Source organism: Erithacus rubecula (genome assembly GCF_903797595.1).
Source record: "Erithacus rubecula genome assembly, chromosome: 21".
Classification (NCBI taxonomy): Eukaryota; Metazoa; Chordata; class Aves; order Passeriformes; family Muscicapidae; genus Erithacus; species Erithacus rubecula.
Genome location: NC_136673.1, coordinates 9,438,230 through 9,465,327, shown reverse-complemented (window position 1 = coordinate 9,465,327; position 27,098 = coordinate 9,438,230). Strand labels below are relative to the sequence as shown.

General features: G+C 49.8%; 1 protein-coding gene and 1 long non-coding RNA gene across 5 annotated transcripts in view; one reads left to right on the top strand and one right to left on the bottom strand.

Annotated features, from left to right (window-relative positions):
- On the bottom strand, positions 1-15,224 carry LOC306811029. The gene is made up of 3 exons (XR_013776586.1): positions 15,128-15,224; positions 9,728-9,836; positions 1-920 (listed from the first exon to the last, which is right to left on the bottom strand). It is a non-coding gene; the product is annotated as an uncharacterized lncRNA (long non-coding RNA).
- A 106-nt stretch (positions 15,225-15,330) lies between these two features.
- The window catches only part of NSMF (NMDA receptor synaptonuclear signaling and neuronal migration factor), a 45,153-nt gene continuing 33,385 nt past the window's right edge, over positions 15,331-27,098 (top strand). Inside the window, exons 1-2 of one of the 4 annotated variants that reach the window (XM_079324258.1) lie at positions 15,331-15,587; positions 23,785-23,846. In XM_079324258.1, coding sequence (XP_079180384.1) covers positions 15,481-15,587; positions 23,785-23,846 — 169 coding nt within the window. In that variant the 5' untranslated portion in view covers positions 15,331-15,480. The remainder of the gene's footprint in view (positions 15,588-23,784; positions 23,847-27,098) is intronic. The other 3 variants (XM_079324256.1, XM_079324259.1, XM_079324257.1) reach the window with 3 other exon arrangements.

Below are 27,098 nucleotides of genomic sequence, written 5' to 3'. Positions count from 1 at the left end.
ATGCCCTGTGGCACTGGCTGTGCCTGCAGCTGTGTCTGCATCCAGTGCAAGGTTTTGCTCCATCTGGCATGAGAGTGTCCACTCTGTGTGAGCTGAGCTGGCAAATCCTCCTTCCCTGCAGTGACCAGTGGCTGCCTCAAGGCACAGGCTCCCAGGGGAAGGTTTCAGCTGATCACTGCCACTGCCAGAAGGGCTGTTTCTGAGTTTGGAATGGGAATCTGCTCAGCCTGTGTGGGGTGTTGGCTCTTGTGTGGTTGGATGAATCAGGGATACGTGTGTCAGCTCTGTTGCCCTTAGCATCATTATTCTCAGTCCTATCTTGTCTTACCTTGTCTTTCCCCTCTCCCACTGCTGTGGGTCTGCTCCCCCAGTGTGTGACCAGGTTGTTGCTACTGTTCCTCTCCCCAGTTAGGTGCTGGATGAGCTGGAAGTGGCTGGTGGGTGACTTCTCTGCCTCTTCTCACCCTGAAACTACTGCCCCATGGCTCATGCCCAGCACTGTCACCTGGTGTTTGCAAAATCCCTCCCCTCCACTTGCATCCTCGCTGGAAATAGAAAGCTTTTAACACAGCAAAGTTCAGAAAAGCTTCCAGAGCTGGGCTGGCAAAGCGATGGACCCCTGGGATTTTGGGGGTAATGAGGCAGGAAAGAGCTGGCAAGGAGGAGGCTGTGCCAGCCTCATGGATCAGTGCCAGCCATGAGTGCTGGCAGGGGCTGCACAGCCCAGGCAGCCACAGCCACCCCCAGACTCGTGCTGGGACATGTACCTGGAGCTGAAGGAGGTTTTGGTGCTGAAAGCAGAGGGCAGAGCTGGACTTTGCAGGGGTTGTTGGGGTGAGTGTGTCTCTTTCTGGAGCTCTTCTGCAAGCAGTGAACCATGTCATGAACTCCAAGTGTCAGCAAAGAGGTTTTCCAAGTGCCTAAGAGAGGAGAGAGGACAGATTCATCAGCTGCTCAGTGACACTGAGAATGAGCCTGGTCCCTGATGGAGCTGTGGGCAGGGTGGACACCAGAGCCTGGGCATGAAGCACACATCCCATCAGCTCCACTCCACATCCCTGGAAGTGTCCAAGGCCAGGCTGGACGGGGCTTGAGGCAGCCTGGTCTAATGGGAGATGTCCCTGCACAGGACAATGAGATGCTTTAAGGTACCTCTCAACTCAGTCTGATTTTATGATCACCAGGGTCAGTCTGGGGGCTCCATAGGGTCCAGCTGGGCTGGCTACACAGTCTGGCCCACTGGAAAGATGAGTTGTGGAGGATAACTCCCTTGGGCACCCAAATCCAGGCCATGCCTGTGCCAGTCTGGGAGCTGCTGATTGTATCTGAGGCAAGGGAAATGTGGAAATGTAGAACCCAACCAACAGGCTGCTGAGTCCCTGCAGAGCAGCATCCACCTGGGAGCCCTGCACATGTCCCTGCTGCACACAGCCCTGCTCCCACTGGACCCTGCTCCTCTCCCCCAGACCTGCCCCTGGGCTCTGTGTGGATCCACAGGGAGCCAAGCACCACGCGCTGGGAACAGGGTGTCCCGGGGGGCTGTTCCCAGGGCAGCAGCATCTTGCAGCACGTGGGGACTCAGTGGGGCCAGAGCTCTGCCTTCCCTAAGTAGGTCACGCCTTGAACTCGAGCCATGTCGTGGGCAGAGCTAAAAATACCAGCAAAGCTGAGTGCTCCCCCAGCAGCTGCCACGGGCCAGGCTGGCTGGGGCTGTGGCCAGCAGAGGGGCAACATGGAAAAACCCCTCTGGGGCTGCAGGAGCACAATCCACAGGAGAAAATGTCTCTCTGCTGATGGTGGAATCATTGGAAGTCTGTTGGGAAGGATGAATCAGGAAAACCTTATAAATATGATTGCCTAGCAAAGGATTTTGAGACTATGGAAACCATCAGTGAGATGGAAATGAAAGCAGTTTTAGACTGAGTGGCTGGAGAGCAGCAATGTGGACGCTTGAAGATCCTCTCCCTTTGTTAAGATAACACCAGTTGCTGCAAATACCAAAGAGCAGCAGAGACCCTCTCCAGGTGTGACAGGAAGGGTCTGAGATAAGGTTTAGAGATAAGAAAGTAGTAAAACATGGTAATGTAGCAATTCCTATAGGTTGTATGTAAATGTTAGAGAATTTGTATCTTGTATTAGATTGGTTAGTGGAAATTAGAATATTCAACATAGAAGAAGATTTATTGTGTTGTAAACAGGAAAATTGCTCTCTTACTTCTCTTACTTCTCTCTCTCTTACTTTGCTCTCTTACTTTGTTCTCTTACTCCCCTCTCTTATCTCTTAGAACTCCTACCCCCCACTCTCTGCCCTGCTCTGAGCTGCAGCTGCTCCCAGCAGGGCCCTTTTCACCCACACCCTGTGCAATAAACTGCAAACTGCAAGGCCAGAATATAGAGAGTGTCTGAGTTTGTCCTGACCACCGTCCACCATCCAGGCTCCCACAGAAGTCACCTGCCAGGTGGGCCCCTGCTCCTTGCACAGACCCTTCTGTGAGCCTGGGGTCTCATCTCCAGCCTCAGAAAAGCCTGTCTTGAATGAAGCTTCCCTTCACTCCATGGTAACAATGACTGCAGAAAATGATGTTGGGGAGGGGAACATAACCCCAGCCTGATGCAAGAGCTGAGCAAAGCAATTCTTCTCTTGGGCCAGTGAGTGTTTCTCTTTCAGTGTCATGCTTGTGGAGGGCATGGAGAGGATGAGGACAAGAGGTGCTGCAGGGCCATGCACAAAGAGTCCCTGTGCTGCTCTAAGGTGGAGGTGACAGCAGGTTCAGCTGGAGCCTGTCCCCATGACTTGCACTCCATGGGGTGTTTGCAGCTCAGGGACTTTGTCCATCTCTTCTCTGGGGTCTTGTCTGCCTCCTTTGCCACTCCAGCTGTCCCCTGGAGACACCTCTGGTGTCCTCTGCTACCATCCCTTGCACTGCAGGGCTGTCCTGCTTTCCTCTTCCTCTGCCTCAGTCTCTGCACTGGAGCCAGTGCTGTGGTTGCTGGAGTGATGCAAAACCAACTGCTCTGTTACTTTCCCCTGCTGATGTCTAGATTTTTTTGTATCCCATCTTTTTTTGATGAAACCTTTCCTCCCATCCTTTTTTTGGATGAAATGTTTCCTCCCAACTCTTTTGGATGAAACCTTTCCTCCATTCCTGTTTGAAAGCTGGCCTATTTTAACACTGCCAAGTGAAAATGGGTTGTGCACAGAAAAGATCCCAGTCACTCTGTAGAACTTCTCTGTCATAATTATTCACTGCCAGTCCTTCTGCTCCCAGCAGCTGTATAATTTATCAGCTGTGTTTTGTGCTCATTTCTCAATCAATGATGAAAACATTGATTAGTGTCAGGCTGGGACTGACTCTGGCAGAATCCCTCTAAATCATCTCTGTTCACTGACAAGTCCTTGTTTTGGAGCTGGATTTGCAGCTCTCCATCCATTTAATGTGGGCTTTATTGGGATTGTATAGCACTAAATTTGTAATTAGGGTGTCATAGGATATTAAGTCAAACACGTTGCCAAAAGCTAAGCAAATAATGGCTACATGGTAACCTTTATCTACAAACCTGTAATTTTCTCAAAGGATGAACTGAGGCTCATTTGACAAGACACTTTCCATTACACCATGCTGAGGGGTGTATTTTTAATCCCTGAATTCTGTATTAATTGAATCCTTTGTGTCCTCTCCATTTTCCCATCTGGATGTGTCGTGCTGGACTGAGCAGCTGTTAACCAGGGCAGCTGAGCACCATGTCAGCATCCTGCCAAACCTGCATCTCCCAGGCTTGCAGGCCCTCAGCAGCAGCAGGAGAAGGCTCAGCTCAGCTCAGCTCAGCTCAGTGCACTGCTCAAGGGCCCCCAGGTGCAGCTCACACAGCTCTGCTGCTTCAGAAACTCCACAGATGGCACCCAGGGTGCTCTGGGCTGTTATTAGACCACAGACAATTTCATCATCCTCATGTCTGACTTTCCCATCCTTTCCAAACACAGAAGGCACCCACTGAGGGAGGGCCCTGGCATCAGCAAACCTCCTCATCTAGGAATGCTGGGGCCTCTCCATGCTTGGAGAACTTCAAAATTCACCTGGACAATCCCTGGGCAAGGCAGTGTCACCTGGACATCTCCTGCTCCAAGCAGGGTATTGGACTGGAGACACCTGAGGTAGCTCCTGACCAAAATCCTTCTGTGCTTTCCTTAGTCTATGAAATGAGTCTGTAACATCATTAATGTTTCTTTGTTTCTAATTAATTTAGTGAACAGCTCCTTACTGGTTGTGGCTTTGCCAGACATGGATTTTCTTCTGCCCATTTACCCTCCTCTATCAATAGCTCTGTTCCATAGCTTGATGTAGTTGTTGCATATTGATCAGTATCTATTATTTTCTTCCTCATCATATTTAGTGTCATTTTTCTTCCAATGACTGTTTTCAGGATTACCAACTTACAGGACAGGCTTTTAGCCAAACATAAACATTTTCTTTACTCTGCAATATGAGCTTTTCTGCCCTGTCACAAGCTTGACTCAAAGAACTGTGGATTTCCCATTCTGCAGAAGGTTTTTTCCCTCAAATTCTCAGAATTGCCACCATCTCCATGAGGTTTGTGAAGCTGCTGGTTCCATAGGTGGCTCTGTGGCCTGTCCCAGGCAGGAGCAGAGTGCTGAGCCCATCCAATCTGACCTGGTGCCCAAGGGAGGTTCTGTTCCACCTGGCCACACCTCACTGCTCTCCCTGCCAGTCTGTTCCACTGCCTCACCATCCTTACACAGTTTTTCTCCAGGTGGAACCTGAATTTCCCCACCACAGTTTAACCCCACTGCTCCTGGCCCTGTCCTGCCTTCAGCCTTGTCCATCACCAGTGTGTTGCCTCAGTTTCCTGGGGTGAATCAGTCCTGTTTTCAGCCTTTGCTCACAGCTTGCACTCTTGCACCATCTGACCCCTCCTGGTGCTCCCCCAGAGCCCTCTCCAACCAGTCCAAATATCTCCTGAAGCATCACAGGCTGGGCTGTCCCAGCCCTGCACAGCTCACACAGGGCACACACTGGCACTTATTTCTCATGCTGTGACATTCACCTCTTGTGCACAATCACAGCACTTCTGACTCTGGTTTGTAGCAGCATCCAGGTCCTTTCCTGCAGAATGGGTGATGGATTGAGCTGCTGCCTATCCCAAGCTCGCTGCCAAATTCCACTCAGCACTGCTTTGAATCACTATGAACCTTTCAGGGCTGCTCTTCTTCCTCTCCACAGGACAGCTTGGAAGTGGGGCACGAGCAGGGACAGCAGAACCTGAATGTTTGCTGTGGCCACTCCTCTCCTGTGCCTTGGGCTATTTTTGTAGCAATTTTGTTGTCCTTGCCAACAGGGTCTAAGCTGGAGGCTCTTACTGCCTGTGCCTTTGTGTGATGCTCCAGCTGAAGCAGATGGCACCTATTTTGTTACACCCTCGCCATGTCCAGGAGCTGCTGATGGCCTGAATGTGTGTGCATCCCTCCTCATCCTCTAGCTGAGCTTTCTGAGTCATCCTCCCCGAATGTTTCTCCCTCCTCTCCCTGCTCCTTGCTGTGGGCAGGATCAGTCCCCTGCCTGCTGCTCCCTTGCTCAGCCTCATGGCAGGCAGAAGCCCCGTGTCACAGGGAGCTGCTCCTGCCCTGCCCTGGGCTCCATGGACAGTGGGAACTGCATTTCCAGCTCTTTGGGTGTGTCCTCAGAAGCTCTTCCAGCTTCCCTCAGGTGTGCCAACCACACCCCTTTGGGGCTGACCCCACAACTGCCTGGTGTCATCTGCTGGAAGCACCCTGGATCCAAATCTGTGTCACTGGTGAAGATATTTGGCAGCACTGGTCCCATACAGACCCCTGAGGGACACCACTTGTAGTGGCAAGTGACATTGTAGTGACTTGTAGTGACATCTGGGCACTGAGCCATTGACCACTACTCTCTGCAGGTGACTGTCCAACCAATTCCTCATGCACTGAGCAGTCCATCCATCCAGTCCATCTCTCCCATTAGAAAGAAGGATACTGTGGGGGACTGTCTCAAAAGTCCTACAGAAGTCAGGACTAACAGATCACATTTTCTGTAGTCCCCTTGTCCACTGATACAGATGATCTGAGCCTTTCTGCCAGCAGATGCTTCATTTCAATGGTTTCATTTCTGCACTTTTAGATGCAGCAAGGGTTGGCTATGGTGAAGGGCAGGGCTGGAGCAGAGTTTTGGGAGTGAGGTGTTTCCAGGGACACAGTCACACAAACTTTCCCATAATCATAATATTTTTTCTTCCATCTTAGATATGACGCAGTCACTCCAAACTTCAGCCCTTCTTGTGCTGTGTGGTGTCAATGTCAGGACAAAGTCAGGCTGATATTTTGCCAAACAATGAAATACTGAGATGTGGATGGAGCAAAAACTGAGTAATGACTGAATCACTGAGCAGTTAATTACCACCCGATCTGTTCCTGGAGCTGTTTCTGGAACCCCGACCTTGAGGAACTTCCAGTGCAACTTCCAACTCCTGCACCTCCCCAGCTGCTGGGATCCCTGGGATCCCTGGGAGTGAAATGTGTCTCTGGTAGGTACAAAATTAGCTTCCCTTCACCAGGAGGGTGGTCAAGCATGGGAACAGGTTACCCTGGGAGGGATCAACATCCAGCAAGTGACTCAGTGTGGCCAAAAGAAGTTGCTGTGCCAGATTTCCAGCAAAGACCTCCAGAGAGCCTTTACATCAGGGCTTTCAAAATTCTATGAAGGAGTTAAGGAGTCTTTTCCTTATATGGCACAACCATATTGTTATTTCCTTTGTTATATCAATTGGTTTTATTATTTATTGTAGTTTATTTTGAGGGACTGGCTTATGTTGATGTAGCTAAAAGGAATGAAATGACATTAGCACCCTGCTCAAATCCTCCTTCCTGCTACAGCTCATGCTCCTTGTTTCTGTTTCTGATCCACCTGCTGGATCATTTTAAGGGTAAAAGAGGTATTTAATACTATGCTGCTCTTGAAATACTCACTCTCCTGTCAGCTCTCCTGACTCAGAAACATGGGCTCACCCAGAGTCTTCCTCTCCTGGGCAGAGGGAGTTCCCTAGCAGGAATTCAGGATTGCTTTTGCAAAGGTCCCACCCAAGGGATGGACACTGACCACAGCAACCACCCATGCTGAGGCTGTGCCATTTCTTTGATTAATTGGTGTGTGCCCAGTGCATAGTGAAGCCACCACCCCAGAGGGATTTAAAAGATGTGTAAATGTGGCACCTGAGGAGATGGTTTGGTGGTGGCCTTGGCAGTGCTGGGGGAATGGTTGGACTTCATGATCTGAGAGGCTTTTTCCAATCTCAGTGATTCTATGATGCTGGTACTTCACGTTCCAAACCCTCAGTCCTGACAAGGCTTCCATTTGAGATACAAATCTAATAAATAACAGGCATGGCTGAGTGCTGAGGCATCTTTGTGGCCTGCCTGTGACCCCGTGTCACCTGCCTGTTGTAAGGCCAGTGAGGCCCCAGATGGAGCAGCCCTGTCAGGAAGGCAGCTCGAGATTTCAGCCAGCAGAGTAATAACTAATTGAGTGTATTTCAATCATGAGATCCACAGAAGGAGAGCAAACTCCACAGAGTAGAAGGAAATTGCATCTTAGAGTAATCTGAATGTGGGTAGATAATTAGGCCTATATTTCATGGGAACATTTGCTGGGCAACATAATGAAAAGGCCAGCAACATAATTTTCTTTAAGTAGTGTGATGCCTCCCACTGGGGTCGTGCTGTGCCAGTGCTGGTGCTGCAGTGCAGGGAGCAGGCAGAGGCAGTGCCCTGCCAGATGCTGTGCACACTGGTGCCAAGCTGGAGCCTGTCCCCCTCTCTAATGTCTGCTCAGAGAAAGCTGCTGAGGCTCCTGCCCTGCAGAACAGTGGCAACCCCACAGCCTCATCATTTCCCCACCTTTCCAAACAACACACAAAGTCTGCTCAGGTTGTGCTTGCACAGCCAGGCGGAGCCAGCATTACCCGGGAGTCTCCCAGTGGGAAACCAGGCTGCTGCTGCTGACCAAGTTTGGACTGCTCATGCTCTGAGTCCTTGCTGATCCAGCCTGGGAGGTCAGTGGAGGCTGAGGAAGAGGCTTGGTGCTGGGATTTGAGGAATACCCAGGTGTGTGTGCCTGGGAAAGGCCCTTGCCCCAGCAGGAGCGTGCTGTGCCCTCCCAGCCACATTCTCTCTGCCACAGACAGGCTGCTGCTCTCACCCAGGACAGTGCACCCACCCTCAAAACCCCCCAGACTATCACTGTGCATGGGAAGTAAGCACCCAAGACCTTTTTCAATGTTTTTTTCCAAATTTGGGATGGAAAGCTATGCATTCCCTATCCTCTGCTGACAGCTGAGCACAGAGCCTCCCTTCCAAATCTCCAGTTTGGAAGGGCTGCTCTGGCTTGCTCTGCCAGGACCTTGCTGCCTTGTGCAGGAGCAGACTAATAATATAAAACAGTATCTGCTCTCTTCATAATGCTGGCAAAATTAGAAGACTTGGGGAACAGCAGTTGCTGAGGGGGAATGAGAAAAAGAGTTTGGGCACAGGTAACCCTGTGCTCAGGGTCTCAGGGGGCTGAGCTCCCCTCCAGCACTCGGGGCTGGCACGTGTCATGTAGCAGACAGCAGGGCTGAAAGGCTGTACCTAGCCCTGGCAATTACTGATTAGGTGTTTTATTAAAAATAGCTGGGGGTGAGCTGGCCAGCATGGGGTCTGAGTGCCCTGCATCCCAGCTGGTTCAGAACTGCTCACCCAGGGACTGGAACTGCCTTTGGGACTGGGTTTGAACAAGCTTTGCTGGTGCCAAATGCTTGGCCATGTGAGAACAGCTCTATGCAAATGAATCCACTCAAAGAAAAACCATAATTCTTGGCAAACTCCAACTTGTTAGCTATTGATATTGCTTCAGTGATATATGGCCTAATTTCAATTATACCAGTGTTGGGAAAGTTATTTTCTTATAGTGCCTCATTAGATTGAAGTTTGGAATCAATGAATTTAACAGCAACATCTTGAAGGGATTAAACTGGCCAAGCAGGAAGGTGAAGAAGTGATACTTGAGTGACCTTCTGGCATTCAGGAGACCTTGACATTCCTAGGAACTTGGCCATAACTATTGTCCTCAAAGGCTTTTCCAGTGCTGAGTGAATAAACCTCATCAGCTCCTCCAGCTGCCTCAGTGCTGTGGGTTTATCACCAGCTCTCAGGACTGCTGTGGCTTGTCAGAAGACCTTAACTGGGGCAGAGTGTTTAAGGACAGTGGGCACATCCATTTGTCTTTTTTCAAAGTCTTGTGCTTTATCCCTTCAGTACAAACACACTCTGGCTAGTTATTTTTTGTTTGTTTTTTTAGTTTTTTTTTTTTTTTTTGGTTTGGTGCAGAGAAATGGAAACAGGGCAGGAGGCTAAAAATCATCCTGCCCTGTCCTATCTGTGCCACTTGTGTGGTCTGAGCACATCACGTTCCTGGGGAAGCACCTGCACCTTGGCTTAGGCTGTGGTGATGTGAGCCCTGGGAAATACCTGTGGGGAGGGGTCCCACACCTCCCTTGGCACTGCTGGCCCTGGTCTTTGCCCTTCCCAGGACCTGAGTGAGTGACTGTGCTCTCTGCAGGGACCACAAACAATCCTGGTCTCAATTTGGGCCACAGAAACTGCAGTCACCTCACATGGGCCATTAAACAGGCCCCTTTATCCTGGTTTTGTGCTTACCACACTGCTGAGTCCCTTCCCTCCTCCTGGGTTTATAGTCCCACAAAAGCCAGGAGCCAGCATGAGGCACAAATGGAGCTGGGCTGGGCAGGATGATGCTCAGCTGAACCTGGAAGGAAAGGAGGCTATGTCTGAGGATAAGGATCAGTGCAGAGCCCAGTGCTTGAGGAGTTGGGATTGTTTTTCTTGTGTCTTTATCTTTGTAATTATCTCCTCTGGATGTCCTGAACCTATTGCTTAGTTATTCACTACCATGAGGTCCTTGTATAACTCTTCAGTATTTATGACCCTGAATGCCTTTACATCAGCTGCAAGCTTTGTCACTCCTTTTTTTTTTTTTTTTTCCCAATTAATTTTCAAGATTATTTCTGAATATACTGAAGTGTGCCCAGATCCCTGTGGGGCTCCTTTCCTGTCCTCCCTCCATTCAGGAACCTGCCTACTGAGACCTGCTCTTTGGGAATCTTTTAACCAGGTATTTATCTATTTCAAGTATTTTCTGTTATCCCATGGTAGCTGCATTCCTGTAAGAAACTCATGTAACAGACCTTTTGGAAATCCAGACAGACTGCACCACACACTTATTAATCCCTATAAAGAACTGTAATATGTTTGTCAAGCATTCCTTTTTTCCAGAAAAATCAACTTTCTTTTGTTCCAAATATTTCAAATGTATCAATGCTGTACTAATGAGATTCTTAGTGACAATTTCACTTTGTCCAGGAGGGAACCTCAGACTTGAGGGTCTGTCTTAACCCCAAACCCTTTGCATTTGTCACCTTGAAGCTCTCAGACAGTGAGGCTGTTACACACTGTGATTACATGCTACAATTAAGTAATTAAACTGTTTCACCTCTGAGCGCTCACTGGACACTTAGGTGAACCATCTCAGCCTGGTGCATTTGCACTCTCTAGTTTGGCCATTTATTCTTCAACTTCTTCTGCTGACACTTGAACATGAGCCAAATCCAATGCCACATCCATATAAAGATGACTTTTGGCACAGGAACATCTCCAAGCTTTTCTTCACTGACTACAGATGCAAAATATTCATTGTTTTTCTGTTCTGACCCTATCTGCTACAAATGCTTCTCTTGCACCAGAGCCAACTTCTGACTCTCCAGCTTGACGTGCTTGAAGAAGTATTTATTATTGTTTGCCTCTCCCTTTTGCAGGTTACTGCTGTGACTCGTTTTGCCTTGCTTTATTTCTCCTTTTTTGCATTTAAATTGTCAGAATACACAGTTTTTGTTCGTTTAGACAAAAATTACTTTTCTAAAGATAAAAAGAATGAGTATCAGAGTATCTGAGTATCAGAATCTGATCTGAGACCTAGACCTAACCAGGTCTGAGGTTGTGGGTTTTCTACTGGACAGAGATGTGCTGTTTGGTTTGACAGGATGCAGACACCAGATTTTCAAGTGTGATGAATTTCTCTGGACAAAACCCATCACTAGTTGGGATGGACTTTGCCTGGCTTGCGCTTCAGGGCAGTGCAGCATCCCCAGTGGAAGGAAGGAACATTTCTCTGGCCAGCTGTGACTATTTTGGAAGGTGTTTTGGGGTGAGGTCCCACGAGAGCCCCACGAGGGGAGGTTTGGGGCTGGGGTGGAGGGGCTGTGATGATGCTCAGCCCCCTCAGCCCAGTTGCCTGTGAGTGTCTGGAAGGCCCTGTTGCCATGGAGAAGCCGTGGGAACTGTCTGCCTGGCTCGCCTGACTTTTTTCCTAGCACGAAGCAAAGGCATCTCTCCAGCTGTAAAGAGCTGGCTGCCTTCTCTTCTGGGGTAACCCAGACCTGCAAATGCCTGGGATAAACAGAATCACAGAATAACTGAGTTGGAAGAGACCTTCAAGATCTTCGAGTCCAACCCATGCCCTAACACCTCAATTAACCCATGGCACCCAGTGTCACATCCAGTCTTTTTTAAACACATCCAGGGATGGTGACTCCACCACCTCCCTGGGCAGACCATTCCAGTACTTGATCACTCTTTCCATGAAAAGCTTTTTCCTAATATCCAAGCTAATTTTCCATTGGTGCAGCCTGAGACTGTCCTCTGGTTCAGTCAGTGCTGCCTGGAGAAAGAGAGCAACCCCACCTGAGCACAGGCACCTTTCAGGGAGCTGCAGAGAGTGACCAGGTCACCCCTGAGTCTCCTTTTCTCCAGGCTGAACAGCCCCAGCTCCCTCAGCTGTTCCTCACAGGGTTTGTGTTCCAGCCCTTCACCAGCCTTGTTCCCTCCTCTGGACGTGCTCAAGCTCTCACTGTCATTCCCAAACTGAGGGGACAGAACTGGACACAGCACTCGAGGTGTGGCCTCACCAGTGCTGAGCAGAGGGAAAGAATGAGCTCCCTGCTCCTGCTGGCCACACCATTCCTGATCCAGGCCAGGAGCCATTGGCTTTGGCCACCAGGACACACTGCTGGCCCATGTCCAGCTGCTGTCCATCAGTGCCCCCAGGTCCTTTCCTGCCTGGGCACTGTCCAGCCACACCATCCCCAGCCTGAAACACTGCAGGGAGTTATTGTGGCCAAAATGCAGGAATCAACACTTGGACTTATTAAACCCAAAGGCAGGGAGGAAACCCTAAAGGAAGGCAGAGAAAAGCAGAGAGCAAGAGGGGAATCTGCAGAGATTCTGCAGGGCTCCTGGGGTGCTATACAGTGGTGGAGCTGGCTGCTTCTCCAGGGCACACAGATCAACAAGGGAAATTCCCAGTGAATCTATGGAAATGTTTCCCTGTGAGAGTGGTGCAGCCCTGGGACATGGACCAGAGCATGATTTGCATCTCCATCCTTGGAGGTGTTCAAAACCCACTGTGCCAAGCCCTGAGCAGTCTCCAAAGTGAGCCCTGTTCTGAGCTGGACCCTCCCCAGCTTCTAAGAAGGAGACCTTGGTGGGGAACGGGCAAGGGAGAGTTTGAGGGAGCTCCAAGAGGCACAAGCAAGAGCAGTCTGAGCAAGAGATGAAGATGGAGGCATCCATCTGGATGCTTTTTAATTCTGGGAATCAATAGCACTGGGCACAGCTTCATGGAGACTGTAACTGCTTGCATGGCTCCAGTTTTCTACAAGTGATTTTTTTCAGTTGCTCATTCACAACAGATGGATTTTTTTCTCCTTTTCTGTTGTAGGAAATCTTTGGTGACATGACTGCACAGCAAAAAACAGGGTGGGGAGATGGTCATGAGCAGAAATTTAATTGGAGTCATATTCTGGGGGAAAAAATCTAATATACTGAGATTGGGTTTTGTACATAAAAATTGTGTCATGGATAAAGCAGATTTGCCTGTTTGGAGGGTGAGTTGTGTTTTTAAGGAATAGCATTTGTCTCAACTGGCAAAATATTTAAATATAGAAATAAAGAATATTTCCCCCATCTAGTTTACATACAGGGAAAAAAGAGTTGGGAAGCACAGGTTGACCTTATTTGTGAAGTATTTCTATGTCTTTATTGTACACACATGGAACTTCTTCTCACAGCTTGGGCCTCAGCAAAGATACAACTCTGAAAATTTGTTATTCATAGTGAATTGTTCAGATTGTGATAATTCTGCTTGGTGAGGTATTTGTATCCTGCTCCTTGTGTCCACACAAACCAGGGGAATTGGGTACCTTCTCCATCTTTTTTCCTCTCTATAGAAATTACTTTATTTTTCAATGGATAGATTAATAGACCAAACTGACTTAATTTCAAATTCTGTTATATTTTCTTGCAGATTTTACTTTGGAGTCTATGGGAGAGAGAGGACTGAAGTTTTCCCCCAACTTTTGGTCTCTTCATGCAGGGTCTCTGAAGGACAGTGAAACATGAGCTTATGCTACAGCCCTTCCTCAGGTACAGACAAGACAAGGTGTGCTGTCACTCCCTCCTTCAGCTGCCTCTTTGACAAAGCCTGCAGGAATTTTAATTATGTATAAAACTTCTACCCCTCTGTCCAATATTATTGAATGAGTGGCTCTGAGTTCCTGGGATTCCTGAACTTGCCTGTGGAGTAAGGGGGACAATCCAAGTGCCTTTTCAGTATGTATTATGAATAATATGCAAGAATTTGCTGCCCCACTCACTCAAGTGCCCTAAAAGCAGATTTATAAAATACTTTCCCGAGGAAAGTGATCAAAACCTACACCCATGAAATTGATCTGAGGGCTGGAACCCCTTCTGCTGTGAAGAAAGGCTGGAGGACTTGGGAGTTTTCAGATGGAGAAGAGAAGGCTCTTTATATATTGCAGTCTTTATATATTGAAAGGATGCTTATAAGGAAGATGATGGGAGACTTTTTATCAGAACCAGGATAAAAGGCAGAGGAATAGATTTAGTCTGTGCAATAGGAAGAAATTTTCTGTTATGAGGGTGGTCAGGGCTGGCACAGGGTGCCCAGAGCAGCTGTGGCTGCCCCTGGATCCCTGGCAGTGCCCAAGGCCAGGCTGGACACTGGGGCTGGAGCACCTGGGACAGTGGGAGGGGTCCCTGCCATGGCAGGGGATGGAGTAAGTGATCTATGAAGGTTCCTCCCAACCCAAGCAGTTTTGTGGCTACGTGAACTGAAAATCCTCTAAGGCTGCCTGGTTGATGAGCTCCTTCTGTTGGGTTTGTTTTCAAGCACTCGGTGACCTCAAGGCAGGTGTTGGCTCTGGCAGGTGACACCGGGCACAAAGAGGTTTCTGAACACCCGTGTCCACCTCATGCTCCACTGCCTCCAGTCACTCTGGGAACAGCTGTTCGCCTGCTCTGGGACAATGGTGTGGAGCAGGGACCTGCTAGGGGACAAAGCCAGCAGTGTTTGTGTCCCTCCTTCAGAGCTGCCGTGCCCAAAACCCGACAGCCCGACCTTCATGACTGTACCCACCCATGAGCAGAGGGACGCGGCTGCACTCATACACTGCCCTGCTGTGAAGAATAAACTGTGTGTAAAACCTTTCACCCGATCTGTCAAAAGCAGTTTTGTGTCAAAATGACCGATTTTTTTGCAGGTTGCACGTCTGCTTCCACGCCTGGAGGGAGCGACTCCTGGGCCTCCCCTCGCAGCCGTGTGTGCCGGCCGCTGGCTGGGTGTTCCCCTCAGGCAGAACCGCGGAATCAGAGAATCCCCTGAGCTGGAGAGACCCCCAGGATCAGCCAGTGCAGCCCCTGTCCCTGGCCAGACCCCCCAACAATCCCAGCCTGTCCATCCCTGGTGTCCAAACGCTCCTGGAACTCTGGCAGCCTCGGGGCCGTGCCCATTCCCTGGGGAGCCTGGGCAGTGCCAGCACCTCTGGGGGAGGGAAGAGCCTTGCCCTGAGCTCCAGCCTGAGCCTGACACAGCCCCAGCCGTTCCCTGGCTCCTGTCCCTGTCACAGAGGGCAGGGATGGCTGCTGCCCTCGGGAGGAGCTGCACCCCTGGATCGGTCCCCTCACGATTCCCCGCTCCCTCTGCAGCCGCTCGCCGCCCATGCCGGGGTCCCGCGGCCCCTGAGGCGGGGCCCGCGCCCCCTCCCCGGCCATGATGTCAAGCAGGCAGAGGAGGTGCCGCTGGCCAAATATAGCGGCGCTTCCTGGGCGGTGGGGCGGGCTCGTCCCTCCTTCTCTCCATCCCTCCCTCCCTCCCTGCTGCCGCAGTCAATGGGGCGGCAGCGGCCGCGGCGGAGCGCAGCGCGGGCCGGGGCCGCGGGCCGGGGGCCGGCATGGCGGGGCGCTGAGGCGGCGCGGCGGCGAGGGGCGGCGGCGCGCCCCGGCACGGGCACGGGCATGGGCAGCCGCGGGGCCCGGCGATGAGCGCTCCCCCGGCCGCGACCCCCCGCGCGAATATGGGCACAGCCGTGTCCAAAAGGAAGACGCTCAGGAACGAGGCCATGTCGTCCGTGGCGGCCAAAGTGAGGTGGGTGCCGGGGGCGCGGCGCGCGGTGTCTCGGGGGGCCCCGCCGTGCCGGGACCCTGCTCGCCCCCGGCCGCCTCAGGGGCTGTGCCGGGCTGGAGGGAGGGATCCCCGAGACCCTTCGGGGTTTGTCCCCCAGGGCCATGCCGGGGCTGGGGAGTGGCAGCTGGCGGCGGGTCTGTGTGGCTGGCTGCCCCGATCCCCCAAGCAGCCGCACACTCGGCGCCGGCCGTGCCGCCCCTGCGCCCCGCGGACCCTCCGGAGCGGGGACCCTTCTCCAGGGGCGTCCCCGCCGCCGGCCTGGCCACAGCACCCGCAGGTTTTGTTTGCTGGGTTGGCAAAGAGCGTGTCAGAAGTGGGTTTGTCAGGGATGGATCTGTATAATCTTCGGGAATTCGGAAGCGCGGTCAGTTTGCTCGGTGGTTTCTCCGCGGCTGAAATGCCTTGTGCGTGTCCGAGGGCAAAGTCAGCAGCCTCCTTCAAGGGGTCTCGCTCATTTGAACGGAAAAACTGCTCTGTGAAAATCTGCACTCTCCCAGCAGTGTCCCAAGCCACTGCATGGACCAGTTAAGGGATTTGGGTTCTATATTGTGCCTGCCTGGTTTTATATTGCTTGTCCTACAGTGTAGCATTTCACTCACTGCCTGGTCCTAATGCTTTTCCTTATCGAGCATGGGAGATCCGAGAAAATACATTTGCCGCTTAGTGCTACTTAGGTTTAAAAGCTGTCAGAGATGAGTTTTGCCTTAGTGACCTTTCCCAGATGAAAGGACCCTTGTCCCACGCTGCAGTGCAAGTGTCACAAGAGTCATCCGGTGACTGTTTGGGGGCATTGGCGCAGCTTTTTAGCTGTTCCTTCAGCACAGCTGTGCCAAGGGTAGGTCTGTCACTGTCTCTGCTTCTGCTAGACCGGCTCTTTGCTGCTGGGGAAAAATTGGGAGAAATGAAACTTTTCAGCTGCATTATATAACACCTTCTTTGTGTTGTTAGACAAAATTGCGTTAGAATAACCTGAAGTGGTGTATAGGAGTCAATCCGTGTTGCTGAAGGATCTCAGTCACCTCTCTCTGTAACTCAGCGTTACGGCATCTCTGCTGTGCTGGGAGGAAAGAGAAGTCTTGTGGCTTGAAGAGATGCAAAGCTGTCTGCATCTTGCCATCTGTTTGAGTTGTAAAGAAATCCATCCTTCAAACTCTGGAGTATCTCGAGGGAAAGCTCTCCAGGCAGAGCCTGCAGCTTTTACCCACGTTTTGTTGCACCCTGTCCATAAGCAGTAATGAAAACATTAATGCTTTCCATGGCATTCAGAGATTTGGAAGTGGGATTCTTAGTGGTGATGTCAGCCAGGTGCATGTACAGAAATGCCACGTAAAGCACCATAAGTGCTGTGGTGGGGTTCTGGGAGTGGGATTAGGCAGTCACACAAACAACATAGTCAGTAATTGGTAGGATTTCAAATGGTGTGTGGGTGTTTTGGAGCGACTAATGTGTTTTGAATGTAATGACTTGTTAGCCTACACCAGGGTGGGCAGATGCTGCTCAGGTTCTATCAGCTGTGTGGAGTTCAGGAGGTTCTGGTTTGCTCCATATCTGCTGTGACTGCTGGCAAGCTGGAGGTACAGGTTTGTGGGAGCTCTGAGGTATGTCTGGATGGTGTGAATTAAAGTCGTTTGACCAGAAAATTGATGAGTGGATTTGGGCTGGGGAACATAATGCACTTGAGGAGTGTCTGGTCATATAGACCACGGCACAGGACAGGTGCTTTTATGTGTGTCCCTGTTAATGACTGTGCTAGAAATTCCTGATCCAAAAATCATTTGAGGAGGTCAGCAAACTTGCTGAGGGGTCCCTGCAGAGCCTCTTTGCATGGAGAAGGTGCTGGTGGTGACAGGTGCTGTCCATGTGGCCCCATCCTGCTGCTCCAGGCACGGCTCAGTCCCTGCTCCCGTGGGCTCTGTCATGCTTAGAATTCTACAGTGGCAATGACCCACCTGCTGAGAGGTTTCCTGGAGCACATCACACACAGCTCCTCTGCTCTGCCCTGGGTCCTCCTCCATTGTATCTCCTGTGTATTTCTGTACAGCAAGGGTTCTGTAGGACACTGGACAAGGCTACAGGGACACTGTTCTGTCCACCTCACGAGGGCTGGGCGAGGGTCACCTGTGTGGACAGCGCTGCTGCAATGGTGATGTGTCCTGTGGGTGTAGGCAGCTGGGGGATCCTGTTCTTGTGCTGCAGAAGGAGATGCCCTGGGATTGCTTCTCTGCATTGACTGGGCTCTGTCCTGGTCATATTTCTCATTACTTCTCTTTGGAGAGAAAAATGATCTGCAATTCTGCTGCAAGTCCAAGCAATCACAGTATGTGTTCCTTACCTGTGGCTGGAGTGTGTGTGCACACTTGGCTGTCTTACTGAGCAAGGAGCAGGGCTTGTTTGCTGGTGTGAGTGATGGGATCCAGGCTGGAGGTACAGGCTCCCTAGGTGGTTCAATTAAAAGCTCTGCAGAGCGACTCAGGGGAGTCTTGTGTCCCAGGAGCATTAATTAAGCTCCGTGCTGCTTGTTGTGTGCTGGGTCTTTTAAGTAGCTTCTTACAAACTAAAGGTGCAATTACTCTGTGCCAACAGTGTGGAGAGCACCCAGGGTGCTGCTGGCTTTGGTCTCTGTGCTCATCTTCTCCTGGGGGAGTTGCAGCACCCTGCACACCCAGGCATGGGCTGTGCTTGGTGCTGCTGCTCTGATCACCTCTGAAGGGCTTGGATGCAGGAGCTCCCTGTCAGGAGGGAGTGTTCCCTCCCTGCCTGTGCTTTTATTGCCCTGCAGCTGCTGGGCCCCAGTGCTGAAGGCAGGGCTGACGCAGTTGTCCTTGGGCGGTGACCTTGGTGCTGCCCCTCCGCTGACAGCCTCTCCAGGGCCTGGCTGTGGCTGCCTGACCTGTGCTCCTTGCCTTCCTTAGAACTTCTCCAAGGGTGCAGGTGAACCAAAGCCCTTCAGAAATGGGCTTTTGTTGCCCTTGCTGCCTTGACACCTGCAGGAAAACCTTGCACCCCAAATGAGGCAATAAAACAGATGTTTTCCTGCAGCTCTGCTTTGTGTTGTGCTGGCCTACAGCTGTTCTTTGGGAGAGCTTGATGATGAGAGCAAACAGACATGAGGCTTTTGCTGGGTGTTCCAGAACCATCTCTTCTTGCAGCAGTTAGCACAGGAAGAATTTGAGTTGAGTGTGTTTTGTCTTGCCCAATTCCATGACCTTGGCATGTAGTCCAGGATAGCCCACAGAGGGGACAAGAATTTGGTCTCACTCCCTCTCTTCCTGCCTGGAGAGGGATGAAAGGTGGCTTTGAACATGGCATTAGTTGCTGTGGGATTTTTCATTGATGAAATGCAGAGGTAAGTGACTGTGTACCTTATCCCAGGCTTCTTGCTGCGTGAGTGATTTTTGGCTTAGCTTGGGGTTCTTCATGGAGTCTAGATTCTTCTTTTCTGCTTGTGAATTTTCTGGTGAGTGGTATGAACTGTCTCTTTGATTGCCTTTTTCTTTTAACTTCAGCCTGCTCCTCTTCTCCTGTCCAAACTTTGTGATCATTAATTGCTCCAATACTCTGGGGTCTCTATGACCTATTGCTGACATCCAATCTCCCTTTACTGAGTCTGAGAATTTAAAAATTAAAATTTTCTGGCTACCTTTTCTCTCCATAGATATTTTAGAAAACTAATTTTTGTCAAGGTATTGTTACTATCAGGCTTAAATAACGTAGGTGTCAACAGTCTTTAATGACTGAGCTGTTAACTGTGGATGTGCTGGAGGTGTTCCCTTCTCTGCTTGGTGACAAGAGCAGGGCTGCTGCTGTAGGAGGACGTAGGTCCTGATGATGCAGGTCTCTTCTCTCCTGTATGCCTGAGATGCTGCACTGTCAGATGCTGTCACAACAAATTCCTGCTGCAACTCCTCTGGGCCTTACTTCTGAAGGAGCACAAGAAGGTGGTGGGTGTTCTTTATTTTTCTGTGTAATACTCCTGAGTAGTCCAGGTTTTGCTTAGCTTGCTGCTGTGCTCTAAATGGAGTTATCTGAGGTCTTTCCTGTCTCTCTGAGTGTTTCAATCTGCATTTCTTCACTCTGTAAGTGTCAGATTGGTGGATAAATTTATGTGCATCAGTTTCTCCTAGCAGCTCGTGTGCATCAAGGCCCCTTTTATCCCGCTGATGTGATTATTTCAGAGACATGAAGGCCATTCTGTGCTTATTACATTGTAATTGAGATCTCTGTTATTTGGCGGCTTTGCTCCTTCGAGCAAATCTCTGTCTAGACTGGCTGTGCTTCTTCACAGTTCTCTTCCAGACCCGAGCCCAGCTCGGACATCTGAGGCACAGTGGGTACTGGCAGATGCCCCCAGAAGGGCAGCTGCCTCTGCTGCCTGTGCTGTTGTGCCCCATCCTTCTTCCCTCCCTGGAGCTGTTCTGATGGAATGCTGGAGGAAATGCTGCTGTTTGCTGAGGCTGGTCTGTGCTGGTTACACTCAGCAGCAGTGTGCTGGAGCCCTGGTCCCTGCGTGATGTCCTTTTGTTAAATCAAGCTGTGCTGACTATGTGACATGTAGGTCGGGTCTGCCACTAAAATGAAAACCTCTCTCCAGATGAGTCAGGGCTAAACTTGTCCTGTCATCAGCTGATCACCTCTCAGTGCTACCTGCTCATTTGTATGCAGCTTCTGCAGTGTCATACACTCAGGGTTATAGCTCACCGGCCCATGGAGCTGTAAGGCACCTTGTACTTCATCTCATTTATGTGAAACAAGTTTTCTTTTTCATCTCTTGCCAGTTAAATTATCCCAAGGTGTCTCTGCTCAGAGCCCAGTTGAAGGGGTTTATGTCCAGCGCTGTCCAGCGGTGTGAGGGGACTTGAACTCCATTGGCAGCAATAGCAGAGGCAGAGCTGAGCCCAGAGGAGTCTGATTGTGTGACTTGTGGTAATAGATAAACAGAGAGAAAATAATAGGATGAATAGAACTGCTACCATCTGTTTGAATTTTGCTCTGGCTTTATTTCGATGAAGCCGATGGTACCCAAGGAGAGGAAGAAATGGCACAATAACAATCCATGCAAGTGTTGCTGAGCTGGGAGGACTGTGAGGGCAGTGAGGGCAGGGAAAGAACACAAAAGGCTTGCAAAGGGGCAAGTAGCCATAAGGAGCAAGTGTGGCCATCAGTCCCCTTGGCAAAGGGCACATGCAGACATCTACAGGAGATCCACTGAGGCATGGCCGAGGAGAAGCCAGTGGCACTGAGAAAGCAGGAGTGTAGAAGGGAACCACTGAGATAATAGGCAGAATAATTAGTGTGAAATTTGCAGTGTAATTGGCTGGAAACCCCCCATTGCACACTGCACTGTGCAGGCAGGGCTGGGGAGCTGTGCCCAGTGCCCACGTTTGTTTGCCCTTGGCTTGGCTGAAGGGTCTGAGAGCCACGGGGTGGAACAGCCAGGACAGAGCTGCAGGTTCAGCCTGGGCAGGGAGCAGTGCTTTTGGGCAGCTCCCTGCTCCTTGACTGTGCTGCTGGCCTGCACAGGAGCTCTGGGTATGCCTGTTCTCTGGGTATGGCTGTGCTCTGGCACCTGGGACTGCACCCTCCTCTGCTCAGGGAAACCGTAATGAGGACAGAGACACTGCAGCACCTTCCAGCCCAAGCTCTTCTCTGAGTGATGCTGTTCTCACCATGGAATAAGTGGGCTGGAGGGCAGCAGTGCTCTTCTGGCTCTGTCTTAGCCAGTTGTCAATTTGGATCTTAGGAAATGCTTTGTACTGTTTTTTTGAGCCTGTGGTTTGCAAGCTAAAGGTGAGGCATTGGTTCAGATTTTCAGACAGACAAAACAGCCTCGGGCATTAGCAGAGAAGATGAATGGAGACAATGACAGATGAATATGGAACTTTTGAACTAGTTGCAGGTTATCATCATATTTCAGCATTTTTCGTGTAAATCACCACGTTCTCTCACTGATAATTTACCTGAGAACTTGCTTGCTGTTATTTTTTCAACATGGAATGACTACTGTTGCAAAAGAGAAGCTTCAAAGTTTTTCCAAATGGTCTAAGTGCATGCCCTGTTTGTGAGTGATGTTGGTGATGCCTCACAAGGACAGACATTTCTGTGGGAAGCCTTGGAGTCACAGAAGAGACTTTTCTTTTGGTGGAAGAGATATTGGAATCTCATGCCCAGCCATCTTATGAAAGCCGTGCTGTTGCCAGTGGTGTTCAAGAGCAGCTGTGGCTTTGGCTGAGCTTTAACCACCTGTGAGGTGGAGTACAGGAGCAGCTCAGGAATTCTCCTCCAGCTGAATGTTAAAATTATAGAATTGTTAAGGTTAGAAGAAACCTCCAAGGTTAGTGAGTCCAGCTGCAAACTGAGCCCTGCCACATCCACCACTAAACCCTGTTCCCCCAGTGCCACATCCACACTTCCAGGGATGTTGACTCAACCACTTCCCTGAAATAGCCACACTCCAGTTCCTAAGTTTGCATTAGTGTGTTGCCACCCCAAACCAGTGTCTAAAGGTACAGCCTGGCCCTGGATATATAAGAATCCAAAAAAACCTCAGCCTTGTCTGTTAGTCTGAAAAGATGCAGAAGCTGAAACCTTCCTTCTTGCACAGCTCCAGCTGTGCTGCTCCAAAGCATTTTGCATTTGACTGTGCTGAAATTTAGTCCCGGGGAGATTAAATTACTCTTTCTTCATCGTTCATATTGATCTTGTGTTGCCAGCTGTGGATGACAAATGGACTTCCCACTCCTTCCAGCCCAAGTCACTCTGGGAAGTGCATTGGAGCCTTGTTAACCTTTTCTCCTCTGGGAGGTGGTGCATAAAAGCAGTGGGGAAGATCCTGGCTACCCAGGTTGGGATATTCAAAGCAGAAGGTGGTTTTGGAGGGCAAAGCCATTTTCCACTTAGATGTTTGATGGTCATTATGAGCCTTTTGCAGCAGCTTCAGCTGGAGGGAAGGATGTTCTGAGGCTGAGCACCTCTGGAGGAGGAGGACAGTGGATGTGATGCCTCAGTATGGACAGTCTTCCCTTTTGCAGCAAGTCTGGTCCTTTCTCAGGAGATACTGGTGTGCTTGAGGGCTGAGGGTGCTCAGCTCTTGGTTTCTTGGCTTGGCTTGGCTTGCCAAGGAGGTGAGTGGTGGTTTCACATCCCTCTTTGCCAGGCTCCACCTGGGCTACCCAGTGGCAACTCAGCCCAATTGGGATGCTGCAGACCTTGGAGAGATTGTTCTACAGCTGTGGGAAAAACCTGGCTCTGGTACTGGCTCTCTGGAGTCACAGGTCTGTTGGGTACAGAAGAACAATCAAGGCATCAGGACATTATAAATGCCCTGGCTGTTGGAGTCTGGAGGTTACTGTATTCCATGCCTTGAGCAAGGATTCCTTTCCTGTGTGGGTTGCAGGCAGGAAGCTCTTCCCTGGTTGGAATATTCATAGGTCTGCTCTCTTACGTAGGTCTGAATGTGTGATAAGGGTTGAGCTCACCCTGCTTGCTCAATTCTTAATATATTCCAGTAAAATCTCGGTCATCCACAGGACTGGAATCCACCAGAGAAGCAGGAACTGCTTTTGTGGGAGGTTGTGGGTGTCTCTCAAACAAGCTTGTCCAGTAATCCAAATACTGACATAGCTGGGGCTGGAAAACTTAGAGTTCAGGTAGGTAAAATGGGCATTGGCATCCACATCTGAGCTGTGATGGCTCCCAAGTGGGAGCTTTTAGGACCTGTAGGAGCCTGGAGTGGTGGTTGGTTCTGGGGTGGAGATGCCTCCTTCCTGAGCTGCCAGGAGGGGCTTAACTCAGGGGGGCTGGAGACAGTGAGCCACTTCCTCTGTGCATCACAGATTTCATGCAGGTGCATTTCAGTTCTGTTTTTTCATCTTCATAAGAGAGAAGCTAAAGCCTAAACTATTCCTGGGTTTCTAGTCCAGCTCTGTTTCTCCCTTTGGCCAGGGAAGCATTGATGTTCCACCAGAACCACTGGAATCCTGGTGTGCAGTGAGGAAGCCTCACTGCTGTGGCAGTGTGTTTCCATGGCTGTCACTTGAGGCTGAGGGAATGGCAGTGCAGTAGCCCAGCAGTGCAGGATGTTGAACTGTTCTTTCCTTGGCCTTTGAGCATCACAAATCTCTCTTTCTCTCCTTGGCTGCCTCCTGGTGCTGGGACACAGAGCGGCGAGGGCTTTTGGAGAATACCTTTCACAAAACCATCCTGAGGGCAGGAACGGCTCAGGTAAGAGAACTGACGTGCCTTGCTTATGTCCATGTGTGCCTGCACCTGTGGTTAAGAACTTAGAAGGAAAGTGCATTTATTTATCTGTCAGAAACAGAGTGAGATCTCAGCAGCAGAGAGGCAGGAGGAGTTGTCCTCGAGGAGAAAAGGCAGTTTGGTGACCCAAGGCTTGGGTGGGCTGTGGGGATGAGTTTAGTTAGGGGACAAGTGCCCTGTCATAAATTCACCCCTGCAGCTGGGAAGTGACAGCACTGACAAGGCTTCTGCACTGCTTTGTGACTCCTAGATCTTGCTTTCACTGGGATATAAAAACAGGTGAGTTATATTCTGTTCACTGGTGTGAATCCTTGCTGGCAGAGGTGATGTCTGCTTTTATCCCCAGTGTTTGCTTCAACAGGAGTTAAACTGAAATTTGCATAGATGAGGGCACCACATGTGCTGGCCAAGTCAGTATTTTCCATGTAGATATTGAACCCATCAGCTTATCATGAGTTCTGCTTGATGGCAGGAAAGCTCAAGCTAAACTCACCTGACTTCTAACAGAGCTGTGTCTACTGTGTGAAAGAAAAAATATTATACAGGCAATAAATTAATTGCAAAACCTACAGGAAATCCTGTGGAATCCACAGAAAGTCTGTGTGAACAAGTAACAAATTGTTCTTTGCTGTTGAACTGTTATGTGGGGGATAAAGTTATTAAATAGAATGCAATGTAGAGTGATGTTATCATTTTAGGTGATCTGGGTGTGTTTAAGCCTGTACAGGAGATGCCTCTTGCTGTAAGAACAGTCACACAGTCTTTGGCAGCCGAGTCCTTTCCTTTTTTCTGGGATCTGTTCTAATGACCTTCAAGTTGTCCTTGGCTGAATCGTGCTAATGTTGTGAATGGAAAGGCTCTAAGACAGTGTCCTGAGGTTTTCTTGGTTCTTTTCATGAATGACTCCAGAGACACTTTATTTACAATACCTGATCTAAGAGCAGCATGTGGAGGTAGGAAGGGAAGGGGAGAGAAAGGCTGGGGTTTGGTGCAAACCTTTTTTTTTGTTCTTTCCATCATGACCATTTGTGCAGCTGCTTCTGTCCCCTGGAGTCTTTGCCAGTCCTTTTTGCAGCCCCCTCACCCCACTTTCCAACAGGGAGAGGTGTTGGCTCCTGCTCACTTTGTAGTGCCCCTGTAGTACCTGTGGGGTCTTGTTGGGGCCAGGCAGAGAACAGAATCTCTGATGGAGGCCAGAGGAAATTGCAGATCTGTTCAGGTGCCAGAGGCCTGGGCAGCCCTGGTCACATCCAGGCAGTGGAGCCTCTCTGATGGGCACTCATCCTTGGGGGCTCCTGGTTGCTCTGACTGTAGGTGAGCAGAGCATGGAAAGGGAGCTGATGTGACTGCTGGATCATGTGCCACAGCCAGGCTCCCCAGAGCAGCATTTCAGCCCTGTCTGTGCTTGTGACATCCATAAGCTCCCCAGGGAGCCTTTTCACCCCCTGGTATATCAGCCTGGAGATTGTTTTTGAATCCAAGGCAAGAATCAAGCAGTGAGAGACACACTTGGAAATACCACAATACTTCTGGGATCCTTAAGTATTCACTTGGAAAGAAATAAAATTCCCTAGAAATTACTCTAAATTCTGAGGAAGAGAGGAGGGAAAAAAAGGAATCGTAATTTTTAAGTCATCTTCTGAAATTCTGCAATGTATAACTTAACACAGTCTGTAACACTTCTTTATAAATAACCCCAGTAGGAAGGTTGCTATCCAATAAAAAACACTGCAAGTAGAAAATTTGGCTCCTTTTAGTTCATCCCAGCAGCCCCATCACAGGGAAGTCACATCTTTCCTTCCTGCAGAAATTCCCTCTCAGGATCACTTGTGCAAGTTCTGGAGGCTTCACCTTTGGCTGGGCAGGATGCTGGAGCTGCAGCAGCATCAGCTGTCACCCAGGGGAGCAGAGGAAGGTTCTCTGCTGCAAAAGTTGGAGGCATAGCACAGGTCCAGTGTTGGAACCCACAAGCCTGGGAATTTTGAACTTTCTTTGCTTTCTGACTCTGACTCCCAGGAGTGACTTGAGGCCTTGGGAAAGGCTTCCAGATTTGAGTAATGGAGTTAGAATCACAAGTGTGTATTTAGAATAAAAGTGTGTAATTTTACATAGAGAAGAATTTGGAATTTAGGATTTTTAGAATACAGTTATAGGTATGGGACAAGATGGAGGTTTCTGAGTGTTGTATCTTTCTATCTTTTTCCTTCTTCATGCTTTCAAGTAGTAGTTTTTGGTTGGATAATTAGTGCTACACTACCACTCACAGGATTTTAGTTATTAGGTCAAAAGTATAAATAATATAGGTGTTAGTTCTTTATTGAACTGTTTAGCTTTAAAATATCTTGTAACTAACTAGATTCTCCTCCATTTTGCTCACTTTTAGCTGGTAGCTAGAAGTGTTGCAGAACTGTGTGTACTTTAAATAAGATGTAAAAAACAACCAAATCCTAATATGAAGAATTTCATCTCATTTGTGTTTTTAGTCGTGACTCTAAGTGAAAACAAAATAAAATAAAACAAGACACTAATTAGGCAACCCATTTACAATCCAGAGGGAGTGAATCAGCTCCAGCTCCTCAGAGAGCAGGCAGAGGCAATGTGAGCAGGGAGGAGCTCACCTGCAAAGCCCACCTGCATCCTGTGGTTGGATTCCCACTTGCATGTGTTGGTGCCTTAGATCCTGAAAGCTCAGTGCTCCAAAGAATCAAGTCCTCAGTGCCTGAATGTGTCTGCCAGCTCTGAGCTTTCACCTTGAGTGTTGTGCCTGCTGGGACAGGCCTGTTTCTGCTGTCATAACCCCAGCTGTGCAGCCAGGTGCTCCTTGCACTGCCAGCAGACTGAGCTGAGGCAAAGGCTCTGGACTAAATATGGCTGGAAGGAGGCAGGCCTTGCCTCAGTCCAGAAGAAAATGGTTTAAGAAGTGTTTAAAGTCACTGATGAATGCAGTGAGGGAAAGGAGGTGTGGATTTTGAGCAGCAGGAAGGTGTGTCCATCAGTGGGACAATGAAGGCATAAATGGAGGAGGAAAGGGCAGGATCCTCCTTTTCTGGACCCAAGAGCTGGAACCCTTCTCTCTCCCTGTGCAGAGCAGTCAGTCCTCATGCAGAAGATGAGGTGGGTGTGAATCCTTGGGGTGTCAGTTCTCTGCTGCTTTATGTGCTGGTTCAGCTCCTCAGCAGAGGGGTGAAGCTCTGACACCCCAGGCAGCTCCAGGAG